We start from the raw sequence: 15,562 nt of genomic DNA, 5'->3' as shown, positions 1-15,562 counted from the left end.
AAATCAATCTTGGATTTCTAGTTTTGCATACAATGACATCTATACTAATTTGGAATGTTACAGGATCTCTGCTAAACAAATATTTAATTTTTTATAATGGATAACCTGAATCCAAGCCATTAGAATTCAGACAATTAGGGTGCAAGTATGTCATGGCCATAAATAATCAGTTAATGCTGACTGATTGTGCTGATAGTCTGTCATTTTGTTTTATTGTATTACGGTGCTTATTGCATTGCATAGATCATATAGTGGTGGAAATCAACTGACAAAATGATTTAAAGACTCTAGCTCTAGGTAATTTTGTCATGATGCATGTATGTGCCTTTACAGAAGATAATTACTGCCACCAATCTGTATTTACAGTGTTAACTCTTTTGCTGAGGGAATATTATCAGCTAGTCTTTATTCAGAGCCTGTCTGGATCAGGAATTTTTAAGTCACCTCCAAGTATTATGGAGGCATCCAATATAATTAATGGACATCAAACTAAATTACATTGTACTGATGAAACACTTTTTTCCTAGGCCCTTCTGGGTCGCTTGCAGAAAATGGGTTAAATTTGACTCCTTAGGGCAGTGATCCCCAACCAGTGGCTTGTAACCAACACGTTACTCGCAAACCATTTGGCTGTTGCTCCCAGTGGCCTCAAAGCAGGTGTTTTTTCTGAATTTCTGGTTAGGAGGCAAGATTTGGTTCCATAAAACCCCAGTGCAATTGAAAAACAGAGCCTTCTGTAGGCTGCCATTCAACATAGGGGCTATCAAATAGCCAATTATAGCTCTTATTGGCACCTCCAGGAACGTTTTTCATGCTTGTGTTGCTCTCCAAAACTTTTTCTATTTGAATGTGGCTCACTGGTCGCCCCATGTGCCTGCTTTAGGGCAAAAGCACATGGGGTGTATTGTCAGCCTGCAGATAAGTGACAACCCACCCCTATGCTTAAAAATACTTCTAGTTGTGCCTGCACCCGGAAACATTGAATCCACCTGGGTGCAGGCACACGCAGCCAATATCCGCCAACAAATGCTTAGTGTGAAGTTAGTTGCCACATATTGGCTGTGTGTGCCTGCACTTGGGCGGATTTAGTACTTCTGGGTGCAGACTTAACTAGAAGATTTTGTAAGTGTAGGGGCGGATTGCCAGCCTGTGCTTGTCCGCAGGCTGACAATCTGCCCTGTGCAATTGCCCTTACATCTAGGGGGCCATTTACAAATGGTCAGATTTTTAAGCACTAAAAAAAAGTCTTGAATTTTTCAAGATTTACTAAGCGTCAAAAATCCAAATCTGACAATTCGCCAGCTAAAACCTGCCAGGATCATGTTGAAGTCAATGGTAGATGTCCCTTCCCTGCCCTGCCCTGGAGGATCCTTCTTTAGCTTCAAAACTTTAGAGGTTTCGGATTTTTGACGCAGTTTTTTTGTGCAACAATTCATTTCACAACTTCTCTGAGACTTTTCCCTGCACAGACTTTTTCAGTTCAAATGTTAATATATTCTCATTTTTATCATCAAAATGCATACTCTCGGATTACAGTGCTCACATCTGTTCTCAGCCAAATCCTATGAGAACCCTTTATACCTTGAGGTTTTTCCGATTCAGCTAATAACTGGATTCTATAACCTTACAGGAAGGCAGTTCTAGACAAGCAAGGACAGAAATATGTCATGATCCGCAGAGCTCACAATCAACATATACTTCCTCTTAAAAGACCCAATTTAACATTCTTTTAGTGGCATTTAAATAAATACAATTTTTAATAACATTTTCAATAAAATTAACTTCACAAAACATTTACATTTAAGTATAAAACTATATAAAGCATTGCAAAGGAGTTTACATATAATTTGTAATTACCTGCACATTGATACAGTTTAGATTTCCCACCCTTTATATTTTCTTAGACAACAACTAAACCCGCATGAGAGGATACTGTAATAAAGCTGTGGTTTCCAGACTTGTTTGCATCCTACACATAAAAGGGCACAATATTTAAAAAACTAACAGTTGCAAAGTCATTTCAAAAGAACCCCCTTTGATACTGTGTTGTCCCACGTGGCCTTGTGAGGGTATCCTGCAGGATAGGGTATTATGCATGTAAACCACCATATTATTGGTAAATGTCTACTTGGCTTTCTCCTTTCTTTCAATTAAAACAAGATAACATGTATAATCCACTTAGCTGGAGGGCTTTGATTTTAGCATCACTGACACCTACTTCTTTGGTGATCAAATCAAATCAAATGATCACCAAATCAATCAAATAAAATACACAACACAGTGTTTAATCTTCTACAATAACAAAGTTAAATTCAGGTTTTTTTTCTTCAAGTGACTTCATTTTTACAAAGACTCTGAGTTATTCACTAAAAAGATATTTTCAAACATATATTACAGGAGAAAGTGCCCATAAAATCCATTTTTCTAGGAGTGCTAAAGTATACGGTGCAATAAATTAAATCACTTGTTATGAAATGTTGTATAAAACATTTATATTCTATAATTATTATCTGATTCCTTATCTCACAATTTTTACCCCAAAAATTAAAAATTGAAACGTAAATGATTTGTACTGAAAAAACTCTTCTTTTCAGACACTGTGAGGAACGGTAACGTTGTATCTGTTGCTGATGTCTTCACAAAAAATTGGTAGGAGAAAATGGAACCTTGGCGGGAGTCTGGTGCCACATGCAACTGCAATAAAGAGAGTATAGAATAAGTACCTGTCCCATTTGAAAGCTGGAAAAAGAAGAGGAAAGCAATTAACTCAAAAAATATATATTTATAAAAAAAAGTTATGAAAACCATTTGCATACTAAAAGTTAATTTAAAGGTGAACCAACCCTACATTCCTGGAGGTAAACGGGCCCCTTCCTATATTTAATAACAATTTGTGCGCACAAAGGTCCAGCATATAGTCAAAACATGTTCTGACTTGCGTGTGTGGGCCCACCGGGGCAGCCACCCCAGGGCCCCCGCCACCTGCGCACACAACACCCCTCCTAAAAGCCCCCGCTGTCCACACAACCCACCCAGGGGCCCCTGCGACCTGCACACACACCCTGCCCTTTCCCCTGAGTGTGCATATCTGAAACTCACCTAGGCCTGATTAGGGCAGGGAGGTAAGTGGGAGAGCGCCTGCAGGGATCAGGTCTGGGTCGGTGGGGCCCACCAGGTTTTTTTTTCCTGTGTCCCACTGGCCCAGTCCAACCCTGAGTAAAAATATCAAACCTATAATATTTAAGGTTGGATCTGCAGAGTGCTTTATACAGCACATGTTATACCTTTCAGTAATGTGCAGCCACTGTATTGCTGTTAAGTCAAGTTCCAGTTCTAATAATAAATATAAAGCCCCATGAATTCCACACACATAATAAATATTAGGACTGTACCTTAGTCTGAATGAGAGCTTTACTTCCATTGGCACGTGAGGGTTCATTTCCAGAGAAAAATTCATTGTCAGAGATGGAATCACCCTTTGCTTGGTTGTTATCTACTGGATACTAAAATAAAATGAAATGTTTACATCCTAGAGACACACAAATATATTGATGCCCTCATCATATCAGAACACAAATGCTTGCAGAGTAATTTAAAGGCAAAAGGAATAGGAGAAACTAGAGTGTTGTTAGGAGAAGAGGTTGTGCTGATAGTAGTGATGTGCCCGACCCACCCTCTTTCTGATGTCACAAAAGGCATGGGGCAGGTGTCTATAAACTGAAGCTGCCGGAGGCGGAAGTCAGCACAGTAAGGTTGCAAGCAGTGAGGGTGGAAGCGAGACCTTAGCCCGAGCTTGCCCGTAACCTGCAAATCTTGTGTAAATGTCCTGTGGGTTTTGGGCCGGCCCACACAGCACTAAATATGGTACTAGCATAAATATGGTACTAGAATATATAAATCAGTTGTTCAATAGATGTGGTGCAGAATAGGGCCTGAAGTGAAAGATTTACATTGGAAAGTGGATAAAGATGATGAGATTTTATTATATTGTTAAGAAGCAGGCTTATTTGACTGGAGAATCCAAAAGGGTCAATTTGTTTTATGATTCTAACTGATAAAGTTATAATTTTGTCACAATGTGTTCAACTGAATGCCATTGTACCCTATGGAGTGGCAGTGTTCGGCTGCAGGCCTGAGCGCTATTACCAGTCTGAATCCTTTCTCACTGATGCAAATTACATGCAGAAACGACACGTAACATCAGAAAATTACAAAATTAACAACCAGTTCACTCTTCAGAAAGGCTTATTCCCAGTGGTATAAATAAGCTCATAAAATGATACAAACTTTAAGCTTAAAAGACATTAATAAAAGAAAAAAGGAGACTACTCATAAAATAAAAAATGCTTCATTAAAATAAATATTTTGACCCCCTTGCTAAAACATATAAGCAATACTAGAGTTGGAGCATTCACTTGCTGCAGATATATTTCAGATATATTTCAAGTATGGGATCTGAAATGCTTTCAACCTCAAGTTTTCTGGCTAAGGGATCTTTCTGTAATTTTGGGCACAATTCCTTAAGAAGGTAGGAAAACATTTAGCATTTTTGGTTGGATTTGCGTACACCTTTAATTCATTGTGTTCATTTGAATAATAAGTTTCTACTGTTAAAAACCAACAAATGGTAATTACTGTTTCAGAAGAGTCAACACCTAGTGGCAGTAACAGGTTCTTACAGCCCTGGGAATTCTTCCAGTCCAATCTGTGCGCAGTACCAGAAGAATCCTCCAGAGAGTCTAAGCTGTGACAGTCAGCCCTGCAATAGAACAAAATGAGTTGTATTAAGCTGTGATAATAAACTTATGCGGAAATGAGATATGGATACCAATTTAAAAGAAATGCACAACTATACCCTGGAACAAAAATATATATGCAAAACCCTGCTTCAGCTAAATAAACTATTTCCAGAAAACTATACTTTTTAATTAGTATGTGACATTGGGTAATAGTAAATAGAAAATTATCATTTTACGGTGCACACAAACAAACCAAGGGCACACATACATGTTAGGCCACATCAGCCAATGAAGTTTTGTTTTTTACTCACACACTTCTTCCTATTACAGTTAGAGCTGCATTATTTCTGGTCAGGTGACCTCTGTAAAAGGGCAATATTTACAGATATATTCCAGTTTGGTGAGATTCTTTAATAGGCCACTAATATAATATAAACTATCCGTTGGTTAAGTACTCATTTTGGGTGCTTTAAGAGCAACTGTGGAAGGAGAATATTACTACCTTTCTTGGTTAAGCCAGCTGTATAATAACCTCTGTATCACTAAACCAGAAAAACTGCAGATGGGGAAAACAGGGGAACATGTATACAGAGCTCATTATTTATTACAAAGGACAGGAATAGAAGGTAAAAAAAAAAATACATTAGTACTTTATACTAAAAATGAAAGCAATTTGTTTTAAATTAAATTTGTAATTAACCAGATTTTAGTTGCTGCTTTTGAAAACACAATCTTGAATTGTAAAATATTTTCCCCTTAGTTTGTGTAACTGCTTACCTTTAAATAAAAACCTACTGGATTACACTAGAGCATATTTTAATATATATATATAGTAATTTCTAATAAGAGACCCAAGGGAGACAGAAATAAGTGAAAGAAAATAAGGAAAAAATATATTTCAGAAAAGCAACTTCAAGTTACCTGAAGTGCATGTTTAGCAAATTGCCGATACTGATGTGTCCATTTAGTGAAGCCAGGGGGTTTTGAAGGGTTTTAATTTCATCTGTGCACGGTTCAATTGGGATATCTGGAAAGCTTATTCGAAAAACCTCTTCAAATACTTTGGAATCCTATAAGAACAGAACAATAAATTAGGAGCAATAGAATTTTTTTTTACTGTGTTATTGCACATAAAACTGAATACAAGCCGCACTAATATTTCTGTAAACGGTGCATGCTGGGTAATGTTTAAGGAGCAATTAAAAAAATCTCTGCCAGTTGTGTTTATTTCCTCTTTGCCCAGTAAATGTGCACACTCTTCCTCCCTTGGACAACTTATTCCCAACTATGGTAATGCTAGCTGTCAGACTTCCCTATGTGTATACCCAGTTTTTCTAAAGCACAGGCTCAGACATGGCATTATGGTAAGGGTCGAATCAAAAGGCCCAGACCAGTCATGCTCAGGCCAAGACCAATCCAAAATGTCTGCTACATGTCTATAATATTATAAATGTATAGAAAGAGAGAATACACAAGAGCCATGAATATCCTGTAAATTATATCCTTATAAATGGTGCTTAGTGATTTCATAATATATGTCATATATACTGTATGTGTGTCATAATAATGTACCCTGTGGTAAAATATGGATATTAGAAGTCACCTCAGAGTTCCATGACCTTTATAAAAGGCAATGAAACCCCTTATATTATCCAAAGAGGATACATACTTCACTTTGTGAGCAATCAAACCAGATGGTTTTGAAACCAAGTGAGGAACGTGCAAAACGGAAACTTGTTGTGTATATATATATTCATAGTCAAAGAAACAGTGTAATTTTAAGGCAACTTTCTAAAAAAAATTGATAAAGCTATATGTAAATATATTTACCTTTGAAGGCAGTATTTGTTCTGACTCTTGAAGCAATGTAGTAGCTCAGTTAATAATCTGGTTTCTACTACATTGTTTCAGGAGACAGAACCAGGAGGGCAAAGAATATAAACAGCCAGATACTGTATTTTTTCTAGATATTATCATCATCATCATCTCTCTATTATATTACACTGTATAAACACACATATAAAGATATCTGGATAAGGAATACACTGTACCCACATAAAGCTATGATCGTCATACAATACTGTTAATCTGAAAGAAAATAAGCCTATATATTTAGAAATTATTAACAACTTCCCTTTTTACTGCACATTCACTTCTATTAAGAAGGTCTGTTTGAACCCCTACCTCCATTCTGCAGTCAATATGACTAATTCAATTCTAAGGCAGAAACAAGAGGTCCTTTGCACTTACCCATTGGCAATATATATAGGATATTAAGACATTATGTCCTAAGGCATGCCCTCCCCTCTAAACAAAACAGGGATTTCTTTTTCATGTATTGCAATATACTCATGTTGGCCAATTACATCAAAATCATCCCAATGCTGGCCAGTCCTACACTCACCTTCATCCAAATCATTAAGAATTCTACTGCTTCAATATACAAATGACCTGCAAGTAAGTTGCAGGTAAAACTCAGTCCCTTTGTTAAATAACAAAGGGACTGAGCTTTACCTGCAACTTACTTGCAAGTAACCCCCAAATGGTTACCCTTTTATTGGCTCTGTTGGGATCACCTGACTGCAGATGAGAATGGTGGGAACTACACCATGGAGCTGGTCACCGCTTCTGTATAAACTATAGCAAACAAGGCTCACCATTAAATTTTAAACCATTAGGCGGAGTTGCAATGAAGCTGTGCAATTCCAAGCTCTATCTGTGTTAATGGATATGTATACACAAAGATCCTTAGTTCTTGTGTGGGTAGATGATCAAACGAATAGCATTTAGAGCACAAACAGGACTTACATAATACTAGTGGTTTATGAAACAATATATATTGACAGAGATCCAGCACACTGCATCATCATAATGTATTCAATGTTCTGTATATGTTACCAAGCCTTCATCAGAGATACCCACTACATTATCCTCCATTATTTCTTATTTTGGGTAGAATACTTACCTCTGGTGTTGGAATAAGAGTATCCCAGGTGGTGTGGAAGTCAGTTTGTTCAGAAGAGACAGCTTCCTTTGAGGTAGCTGTGTAACATTCATCTAAGTGATGCCTTGCGGATTCATGCAGTTCTTCCTCTTTATAGTAAAATATTTCAGATTCAGGAGGGAAATCACTGAAACTCTCAAAATCTCCCCAAGTACCACTGAGCTCTGATAGTACTTTGTGAGTGCCATAATCCTGGCACAAGTCTTCAGATCTTGCAAGATTGCTCACTAAGCATGCATCATCCTCACCAGATGGAAAGGGCTCAGGGATTTTGTATGTTCCATTTGGCTTAAGGCAAATACCTTCAACATCCTTCATTCTCCTTCATGGGGTTTTACTAATATTATTATTGTTTACAGAGGTATAGGAAATGTAACTGTAATTACAGGTTGTGTGTACAGAAAAACAGTGATCCATTTAATACTGAATTGAAGCCTTCATCAGGATTTTCTATTTTTTCAAGTCAGTCTTGAGCTTTACATTCTGCTAGAAGAGATTACATAGCTTAATGTGAGTTATGGTGCCCTAAAACATGACTTCAGCTTTACATTTGCGTGATCATGGTATATATGATATTTTTCAGAATGAAGCAGTGACATATACATGTGACGGTTATGTAATGCCTTCATAGTATGCATTTTAGAAGAGCATGTTCTTCAAGCCCTCACATGCTGCTCTATGCGAAATAGGGTTACTACCCGGTCAGTATTTGACCAGCCCAGCCAGTAAATCACCAGCTAGGGCCGGGGCTGGAATTACAAATTTTCCAGCAAATTGATTGCCGGTATGGTAAATTTGTAATATCCTACGAACTCCTCCATTCCCTGACCTCCTCTGCCGATGGATTACCCTTATAAAGCCAGACCCGCCTATACACCATCTATTTCCCTGCCCCATGTGACACCCCCGCCTGATTGCCCGACCCAAAGGCCAGTATAATGGTAAAAAAAGAAAAAAAAGGTGCCAACCCTAATGGGAAAAAAGAACCGTTACAATAAATTATGTCTGTGCTGATAGTCTTGCTGCCAAATAAACTACATATATTATGTAAGAAAAAATGTATCATTTTCATTTTTGAAAGGTATTTTCTATAACAGCACAGAATAAGAGCAAATCTTTTTGTATTTACAAACAGCATCATTTTATCAGTGTGTATACAGTATCATTTTTCAGCACATTGGAGAATAGTCAGACATTGTAATGAACAGGAAGTCTAGAATTGAGTATTATATTAAAGGCATTGTGTGATACCAAATCACAAGAAGATGGATTTAAAACCATCTTCTGTTATAGCTACATGAGAAGAAAAATGTTATTTGTAAAGAAATTCAACAGTATATCACTATACATTATTATTTATCCTTTGATATGCTTAAAGGCATGGCTTACTAGATCACAGGTGAGGATTAGGGCAGACAGGGGCATGGTCTGGGCATTAAGGGCCCAACATATGTATTATTAAAAAACCTCAGGTGCTCATCAATTCTACTATACTACAAAAATATATAGGCCAGGAGCTTCTAAAAAAACTATGACATATAAATGAGGATTATATATGACCTACCAATTGACCCTTGCAAAAAACATGCTGCATCAAAATAGACTTGGCACTCTATTCAGCCATATGCCTTGCCCCTGTGCATTGGTCCTTCAAAGTTTCTATTCTTTTGTGGTAAAAGATCAAATTCTTTGTACCAGTGGAGGCCCCATAAGGCTTTGGGGGTGTATGGGATGCCAATGTAGTCATGACCCTCCAAAAAAAGAAAGGACAAAACATTTACAGTGTTGCTGGGAGAATTGCAAGCGTTTACTCACAGATCATGTTCATGATCATGAACTGTATATAAACAAAAAAAATATTGTTTCTAACAGTTTACAAGAATCTAGAAAAGAGTTATAAGTGCTTCTTTTCTACAAAAAAAGGAAACACATGTTAATGATTTAGATCCATGAATATTACCCATCCCTGCCTAAAATAGTTGGGTCAAAACAACTAAATAAATCATTTTTTTTCTTAACAGAAGTGTGTCTGACTGTCTATATTTTAATAAATATTCCAAACATCAAAATAGACTGGCATCTCTATGTAAACAAGGTGGTACAGATTCCAAAGAAAAAGTATATGTGAGGAAAACTAGGAGCAGGGTACAGTGCCTCACCTCCCTGGTTATCCACCCAACATACTTCAATACTTGTTGAGTTAGCAAACAGATCCTCCCACAGTATTTTCCATAAGATGAAAGAGAATGATTTTTTATAATATTTGTTTTATATATTATATAAGGCACATATACAGGGCACAGCATTTTCTGGTCATTTATGACCTTAACTTAAAACCAACCTCATTACAGAGGTGAAAGAAGCATAACAATTTTGTTGCCAGAATGAGTTCAAAACTTTTATGCTTGTTTCCTTGGAAGCTAGGTATGTTTCCATGGTAACAAGAATATCCATAACTTCTCTGTTGGTAAATTAAAAGAAGAGTTCTGCTCTGTTGTATAAAAAAAATATACTTAAATATACTTACATAACTATGTATAAGGACTGTCTCACAATTCAGATAACAAAATTGTCATACTCCATTCATCCACAAAAAGGACAGAAAACTTGAATGACATAGAAGATATCCAGGAAATTTAAAAAAAACTGAAATTTCCTGGCTTTTATGTTTATATGTTGTCCAAACAAATTCTATACACCGAAACTAATAATAGGAAGGAAACATAAGTCACCTTGCTTATAATATTGATCAAGGAAACCAACTGAACTAGTGAGGTCTATTCATGGCACACCTGAGGAGTGATAGATACACTAGTGACAGACTCGCACACAAACCAGCACCAAAGACCATAAAAACATGTGAAGAACAAGCTGATCACCTAGTGCAGTGATCCCCAACCAGTGGCTCGCAAGCAACATGTTGCTCACCAACCCCTTGGATGTTCCTCCCAGTGCATTCAAACTAGATATTGTGTTTACTAAGATTAGACATAAATATTACTGATGATGTTGCCCATTGTAACCAATCAGCAATTAGATTTGTCTCCTACAAGTTAGAAAACAAAAACAAAGATCTAAATGGTTGCTAAGGGCAACATCACCAGTGATATTTATCTCCAGTATTAGTAAACATGCCTCTAAAAGCTTATTTTTTTCTAATTCCTGGCTTAATGTGGTAGCATTTCTGTTGCTGAAGGAAGTGCCTCTCTCCATTGCATTTTATGCTCTGCCCCACTATATCGGACAGGTAAGCCATCTGCACTATAGACATTGCCTAAGGCAGCTAAGATTATTTACTATTTTGGAGCTTTTCTAGGGATATAGATTAAAATTAAAATGTGTGGTTGTGATGTTGAGAGGGTGTACAGCAATGGGCAGTGGCCAGAAAGGGGGCATGGTATATAAAATGGCATAAAAATAACCCAAACTCACAGTTCGTTTACCCAAGTCACATCATTGAGCCTTTTGAAGGGCAAGGCAGCTCTACTGAGACTTGCTCCAAGGAACAGAAATACTCACTCAAGACCCACAAGCAGACTAACAGCGAGACATACACACACTTAAAACGCACTGGCAATGTGAAAGAAAGAATAAATGACCATAAAAACATTGTAGAGGTAAAAGAGAGGCACACTCTCAAGACCCACTAACGGGGTGAAACAGAGAGTGTTTCATCCCTGGTGTAAAAGAGATGCAATCTTAAAACCCACTGGCAGGGTGAATGCAAGAAACACTCTGGCCCTGCTAAGAAACAGCACAAAGACATTCCTGACCCTCCCTTTGACTGTAATGCAGACCATTAGGTTCTCAGAGTTTTCTGAAATATAATGAAGTGATCCATTTATAAAGAAGGCAAGCAAATAAGCTCAGTGATATCACTACTGGCCTAACTGTGTTTGGATTTACTGTAAAAACATTACTGTGCTTCTGTCCCTTATCTGTAACCATGTGCCGCACTGGCTATAAACACTGCTTCCCAAAGCTCATTCCATTTAGTTGACCTAATGAAAAATGATAATTGCAAGGAAAGGCATGCTCTTACATTTAGCTGCTTTCTAGACCCATCTAATCCTTTATGTGCCAACGTAGTTTCATCTTGCCACACTATGGGGCTGATTTACTAAGACACGAATTCCGACCGAATTGGAAAAATTCGAACATTTTGCGACTTTTTGCGTATTTTTTGCGATTTTTTCGGCGCCTTTACGACTTTTCGGAAATTATCGCGACTTTTTCATTACGAAAAAAACGCAATCGGACGCATTCGGCCCGTTCGTGAGTAAGTAAATGGGCCCCTAAGTGTTGTCAGTAAACACACAGCACGGATCTAAATGCTCAAAAATGTAAAATCTACAAAACTGGAACAATGGTACTTTTATTTCCGGGCAGTACCGTATATACTCGAGTATAAGCGATCCGAATATAAGCCGAGGTACCTAATTTTACCTAAGAAAACTGGAAAAACTAATTGTCTCGAGTATAAGCCTATAGGGTGGAAAATGCAGCACCTATTGCTAAGTTTCAATAATCAAATACCAATACAATTACATTAAATGAGGCATCAGTGGGGTATATGTTTTTAAATATTTATTTCAAATAAAAACAGTAAATTAGCTCTGTAAGTGGAGAAGAGGGTCAACAAAAACAATATGGTATCAACAATGATAGCTTAAGAGTACTACCCCCTTAGCTCAATCAGCAACCAAGCTAAAACACAAAGAGTTAAAATCATTCAAAACTATATATAGATTATATAGAATATAAAGTGCAATGTCTAGTGCAGAATGGGACAGGTGAGGATGGTAGATGAAGATGAATTTGGGAGCGGGCCAGGGCACTGGAGGGTCTGGTTGAGGGAGACCTAATTTGCACACAAAGGACAGAGGGTGCTAGTCTGGAGGAACCCTTGGCACCCGACTCAAGTATAAGCCGAGGGTGACTTTTTCAGCACATTTTGGGTGCTGAAAAACTAGGCCTATACTCGAGTATATACAGTATATTCTGCTATATCACCTATAGCAAGCAATCGGCAGGTAGCATTTAGTGGTCACGTGTATAAAATCAAACAGGCCACTGGCATGTCTTTATCATGAAGTTTTGTCCTTGGCATAAAGATCAGCTTCATGACTTCCCAGTTCTCATTGTATAATAACCCTCCTGTTTTTAATACAAACATATGAAATCAGAAGCTGTAATGTAACACAAAATAACACAGTGCTATTAAAACTTCTATAAAAAAAGAACACATGCCATTATAAGGAGAAGAAGCTATATAATGACTAATTTCTACAATTAAGCAATTCGTCGGTCAGTGATATTTACCCTTTGACAAAAACTACTAGCAACAAAGCTGTTACTATCACTTGGCAACCTGCAACAGCTCTGCATCTAAGGAGAGACTGTCCCAAAGGGCTGCTAGCTGCCACAATCCAGGTCTTTCTAATATCCCCAGGGACAAAGGAACCAGGGAGACGGTGCTTCTTGTACCAAGCCCGCTGACACTGCATATAAGAATAACAATGCTGGGCTACCTTCTCACTCTAAAACAGAGCAGTGGTGATTTAACCCCTTCGCTGTTAGCAGCTTCTTGGGAATTGCGTGTTCTCTAGTAATATCATTTTTCTATTCATTTGAATGGATTGCAGAAACTTAGGGCAATATAATAGAAAAAACTGAATTTGCCCAGGAGGAGTAACCCATAGCAACCAATCAGCTGGTAGAATTTACTGGCCACCTGTTTAAAAGCAAGCATCTTATTGGTTGTTGTGTGTTACTGCTACTGGACAAACATAGTGTCTTTTTATATATGGGGGTTAAAGTGATACTAACACTAAAAAACTGCTCTTCAAAATATAAATATACATTAAAAGTTATCTATAGGTCATGTTTTTCGCCGATAGGCCGATTTTCGCCGATAGGCCTGCTTTAGTAAGTAATTGTTACTTTAAGTTTCTAAACCTGATTGTTTATTCTCAACCTGTCAGTTATAGCTTCTAATACTAGAAGCTATGGCACTATGGCAGCCCCCTCACCTAAACTAGAGGAAATAACAACTATGCTAGGAAATGAACTCCTGGGATGGTAGCAGTCAAAATAAACCTGCTGTGGATGCCTCAGAATGGACATGAACAGCAAGCACTACAAAACCCTCTGCACAAGGAATTAGAACTAGAAAGTGTGCAATGCCAATACCACATCCTATAAGTGGCAGTGACGCTTGAAACCAAATTTTAGGTATGCTTTTAAAACAATCAAGAGACAATGAAGGTAAACAAATCTTTGCAAGTGCCCTGTATAACAGTGTCATAAAGGCCAGTTTCTTAATCCTGGGTCCCCTAAGCATGCTGGGTATTATAGTACAACAACCCCTGGCTGTGGAGGGCAGCTGCTTGCAACAACATCTCCTGAATAGCTGGAGGACAATAAGTTACAGGCTGTGCATTGATAAGAAATAGATCTCTTTAATGTGTAATGAAGTTTTGTTTTTTCAGCCGAAAGAAACAAAATTCCACCTTATCTACCAAGGTTGTGGGTGACTATTAATGCCAAGAGTTTCTTAGTTTCTAAGCCAATGTTTCAGATGAGAGAGAAAAAAAGCATAATTTTCAGAGGGGTTAAAATATACCTCTCTTTTTCATAAATATGCTTTCTAAAACAATATACATGTGAACAGAGAGCTGTGGAATTCCCAGCTGACAAACTTTGAACTCTTCCCTACACCCTTCCCTACATATACACACAGCTGAGAGGGGTTAGATGTTTCTTTTTTTGTTTATTTCAAAATGAACCAAAGTTAATACAATTAACATAAAGCAATGTAGGGAAAGTGGTTTATTTCAGATTGACAATGCTAAATACCTGGGCTTACCTTACCTGCTCATAAGCTTGTTCCCCCATCAATAGCCTTTCATTCACTTCACTGAAACCCTCTCAGCTCAGGGCATGTACCCTCACAGAAAACTACAACTTGTAAACAAAGCTCTTACCTTGATCCGCAGCTCCTTAATGCAATCTGGGGCAAGCTGCTTTGAAACAAGGCGAGAATATTGTAAGAAAGTACTTCCTCCTAGCTGGCTGAGCTGTGCGGCAGCAGGTCAGGGAGGTGTGATTATGGGCTGCACTGCAGGCAGGTGGAGCCTGGCTGACTCCTGAGGAGGGTGTATCAGTAGAATGGCTCTCATGCAATGCTGATGACAATGCCTAACCCTGCTGCTCCCTCCTGCACGGCCTGTTTAACCGTAACATCACCAGCAAACTAAAGGCATTCTTTCTATGGCTTCTTTCTACTGTGTCACTGTCAGCAAGAAACAATGCAGTGACCAATACGTATGTAGTCTCAGCAGATATTTAAAGCTCTCATGGTATTTTGAGAATGCTATGAAACTGTATTCTCAGCCACCTTGAGAAGCAAAGGAAAAAGCTACATATTGTGCAGTTATGGCACATTTCACCTACATACAATTCACCTCAGGATTGTTGTTGTTGATGTAATAGGGATGCACTGAATCCACTATTTTGTGATTCGGCCGAACCCCAAATCCTTTACGAAAGATTTACAGACTGAATCTGAATTTGCATATTTGAATTAGGTCATGGAAGGTTTAAAAAGAACCACATGCAAAGCATGCGATGAAGAATTTTCAACTTCCGTGTTTATGTGACAAAAGATCACATGATTTTAAGGATTCAGTTTGGCCAGTGAATCCCTGGTATGTAAACAAAGGTAATGTTATGCTTGCAAGTCTGCTTTAAAGTTAATTCCCATATATAATAAAATGCACTAAATTTGTCCAGGAGCAGTAAGCCATAGCAACCAATA

General features: G+C 37.9%; 1 protein-coding gene across 5 annotated transcripts; it reads right to left on the bottom strand.

The window, feature by feature from the left end:
* Positions 1-1,733: 1,733 nt before the first annotated feature.
* clba1 (clathrin binding box of aftiphilin containing 1) lies at positions 1,734-14,985 on the bottom strand. 5 transcript variants are annotated; one of them, XM_012968587.3, is made up of 6 exons: positions 14,730-14,985; positions 7,705-8,229; positions 5,661-5,809; positions 4,636-4,759; positions 3,393-3,503; positions 1,734-2,694 (listed from the first exon to the last, which is right to left on the bottom strand). In XM_012968587.3, the coding sequence occupies exons 2-6, from the start codon at positions 8,059-8,061 to the stop codon at positions 2,545-2,547; spliced, it is 891 nt and encodes a 296-aa protein (XP_012824041.1). In that variant the 5' UTR covers positions 8,062-8,229; positions 14,730-14,985; the 3' UTR covers positions 1,734-2,544. The 5 variants fall into 5 exon arrangements, with proteins under 5 accessions (XP_012824041.1, XP_012824042.1, XP_031746388.1 ...); XM_012968588.3 differs by lacking the exon at positions 14,730-14,985 and adding an exon at positions 14,617-14,704 and having other exon boundaries at positions 7,705-8,226; XM_031890528.1 differs by lacking the exon at positions 14,730-14,985 and adding an exon at positions 14,612-14,677 and having other exon boundaries at positions 7,705-8,226.
* Positions 14,986-15,562: the final 577 nt, after the last annotated feature.

The sequence above is a fragment of the Xenopus tropicalis genome, chromosome 8 (assembly GCF_000004195.4).
Source record: "Xenopus tropicalis strain Nigerian chromosome 8, UCB_Xtro_10.0, whole genome shotgun sequence".
In the NCBI taxonomy this organism is placed as follows: domain Eukaryota; kingdom Metazoa; phylum Chordata; class Amphibia; order Anura; family Pipidae; genus Xenopus; species Xenopus tropicalis.
This window is presented reverse-complemented; position numbering and strand designations above follow the sequence as displayed.

What these genes read in the sequence shown, in the direction of transcription:
- clba1 (XM_012968587.3), bottom strand. Translation starts at nt 8,061, where the DNA reads ATGAAGGATGTTGAAGGTATTTGCCTTAAGCCAAATGGAACATACAAA. An exon ending in CTCTTATTCCAACACCAGAG is followed by an intron (nt 5,810 to 7,704) that starts GTAAGTATTCTA and finishes CTGTTCTTATAG; the next exon opens with GATTCCAAAGTATTTGAAGA. An exon ending in AAGCTCTCATTCAGACTAAG is followed by an intron (nt 2,695 to 3,392) that starts GTACAGTCCTAA and finishes TCTTTATTGCAG; the next exon opens with TTGCATGTGGCACCAGACTC.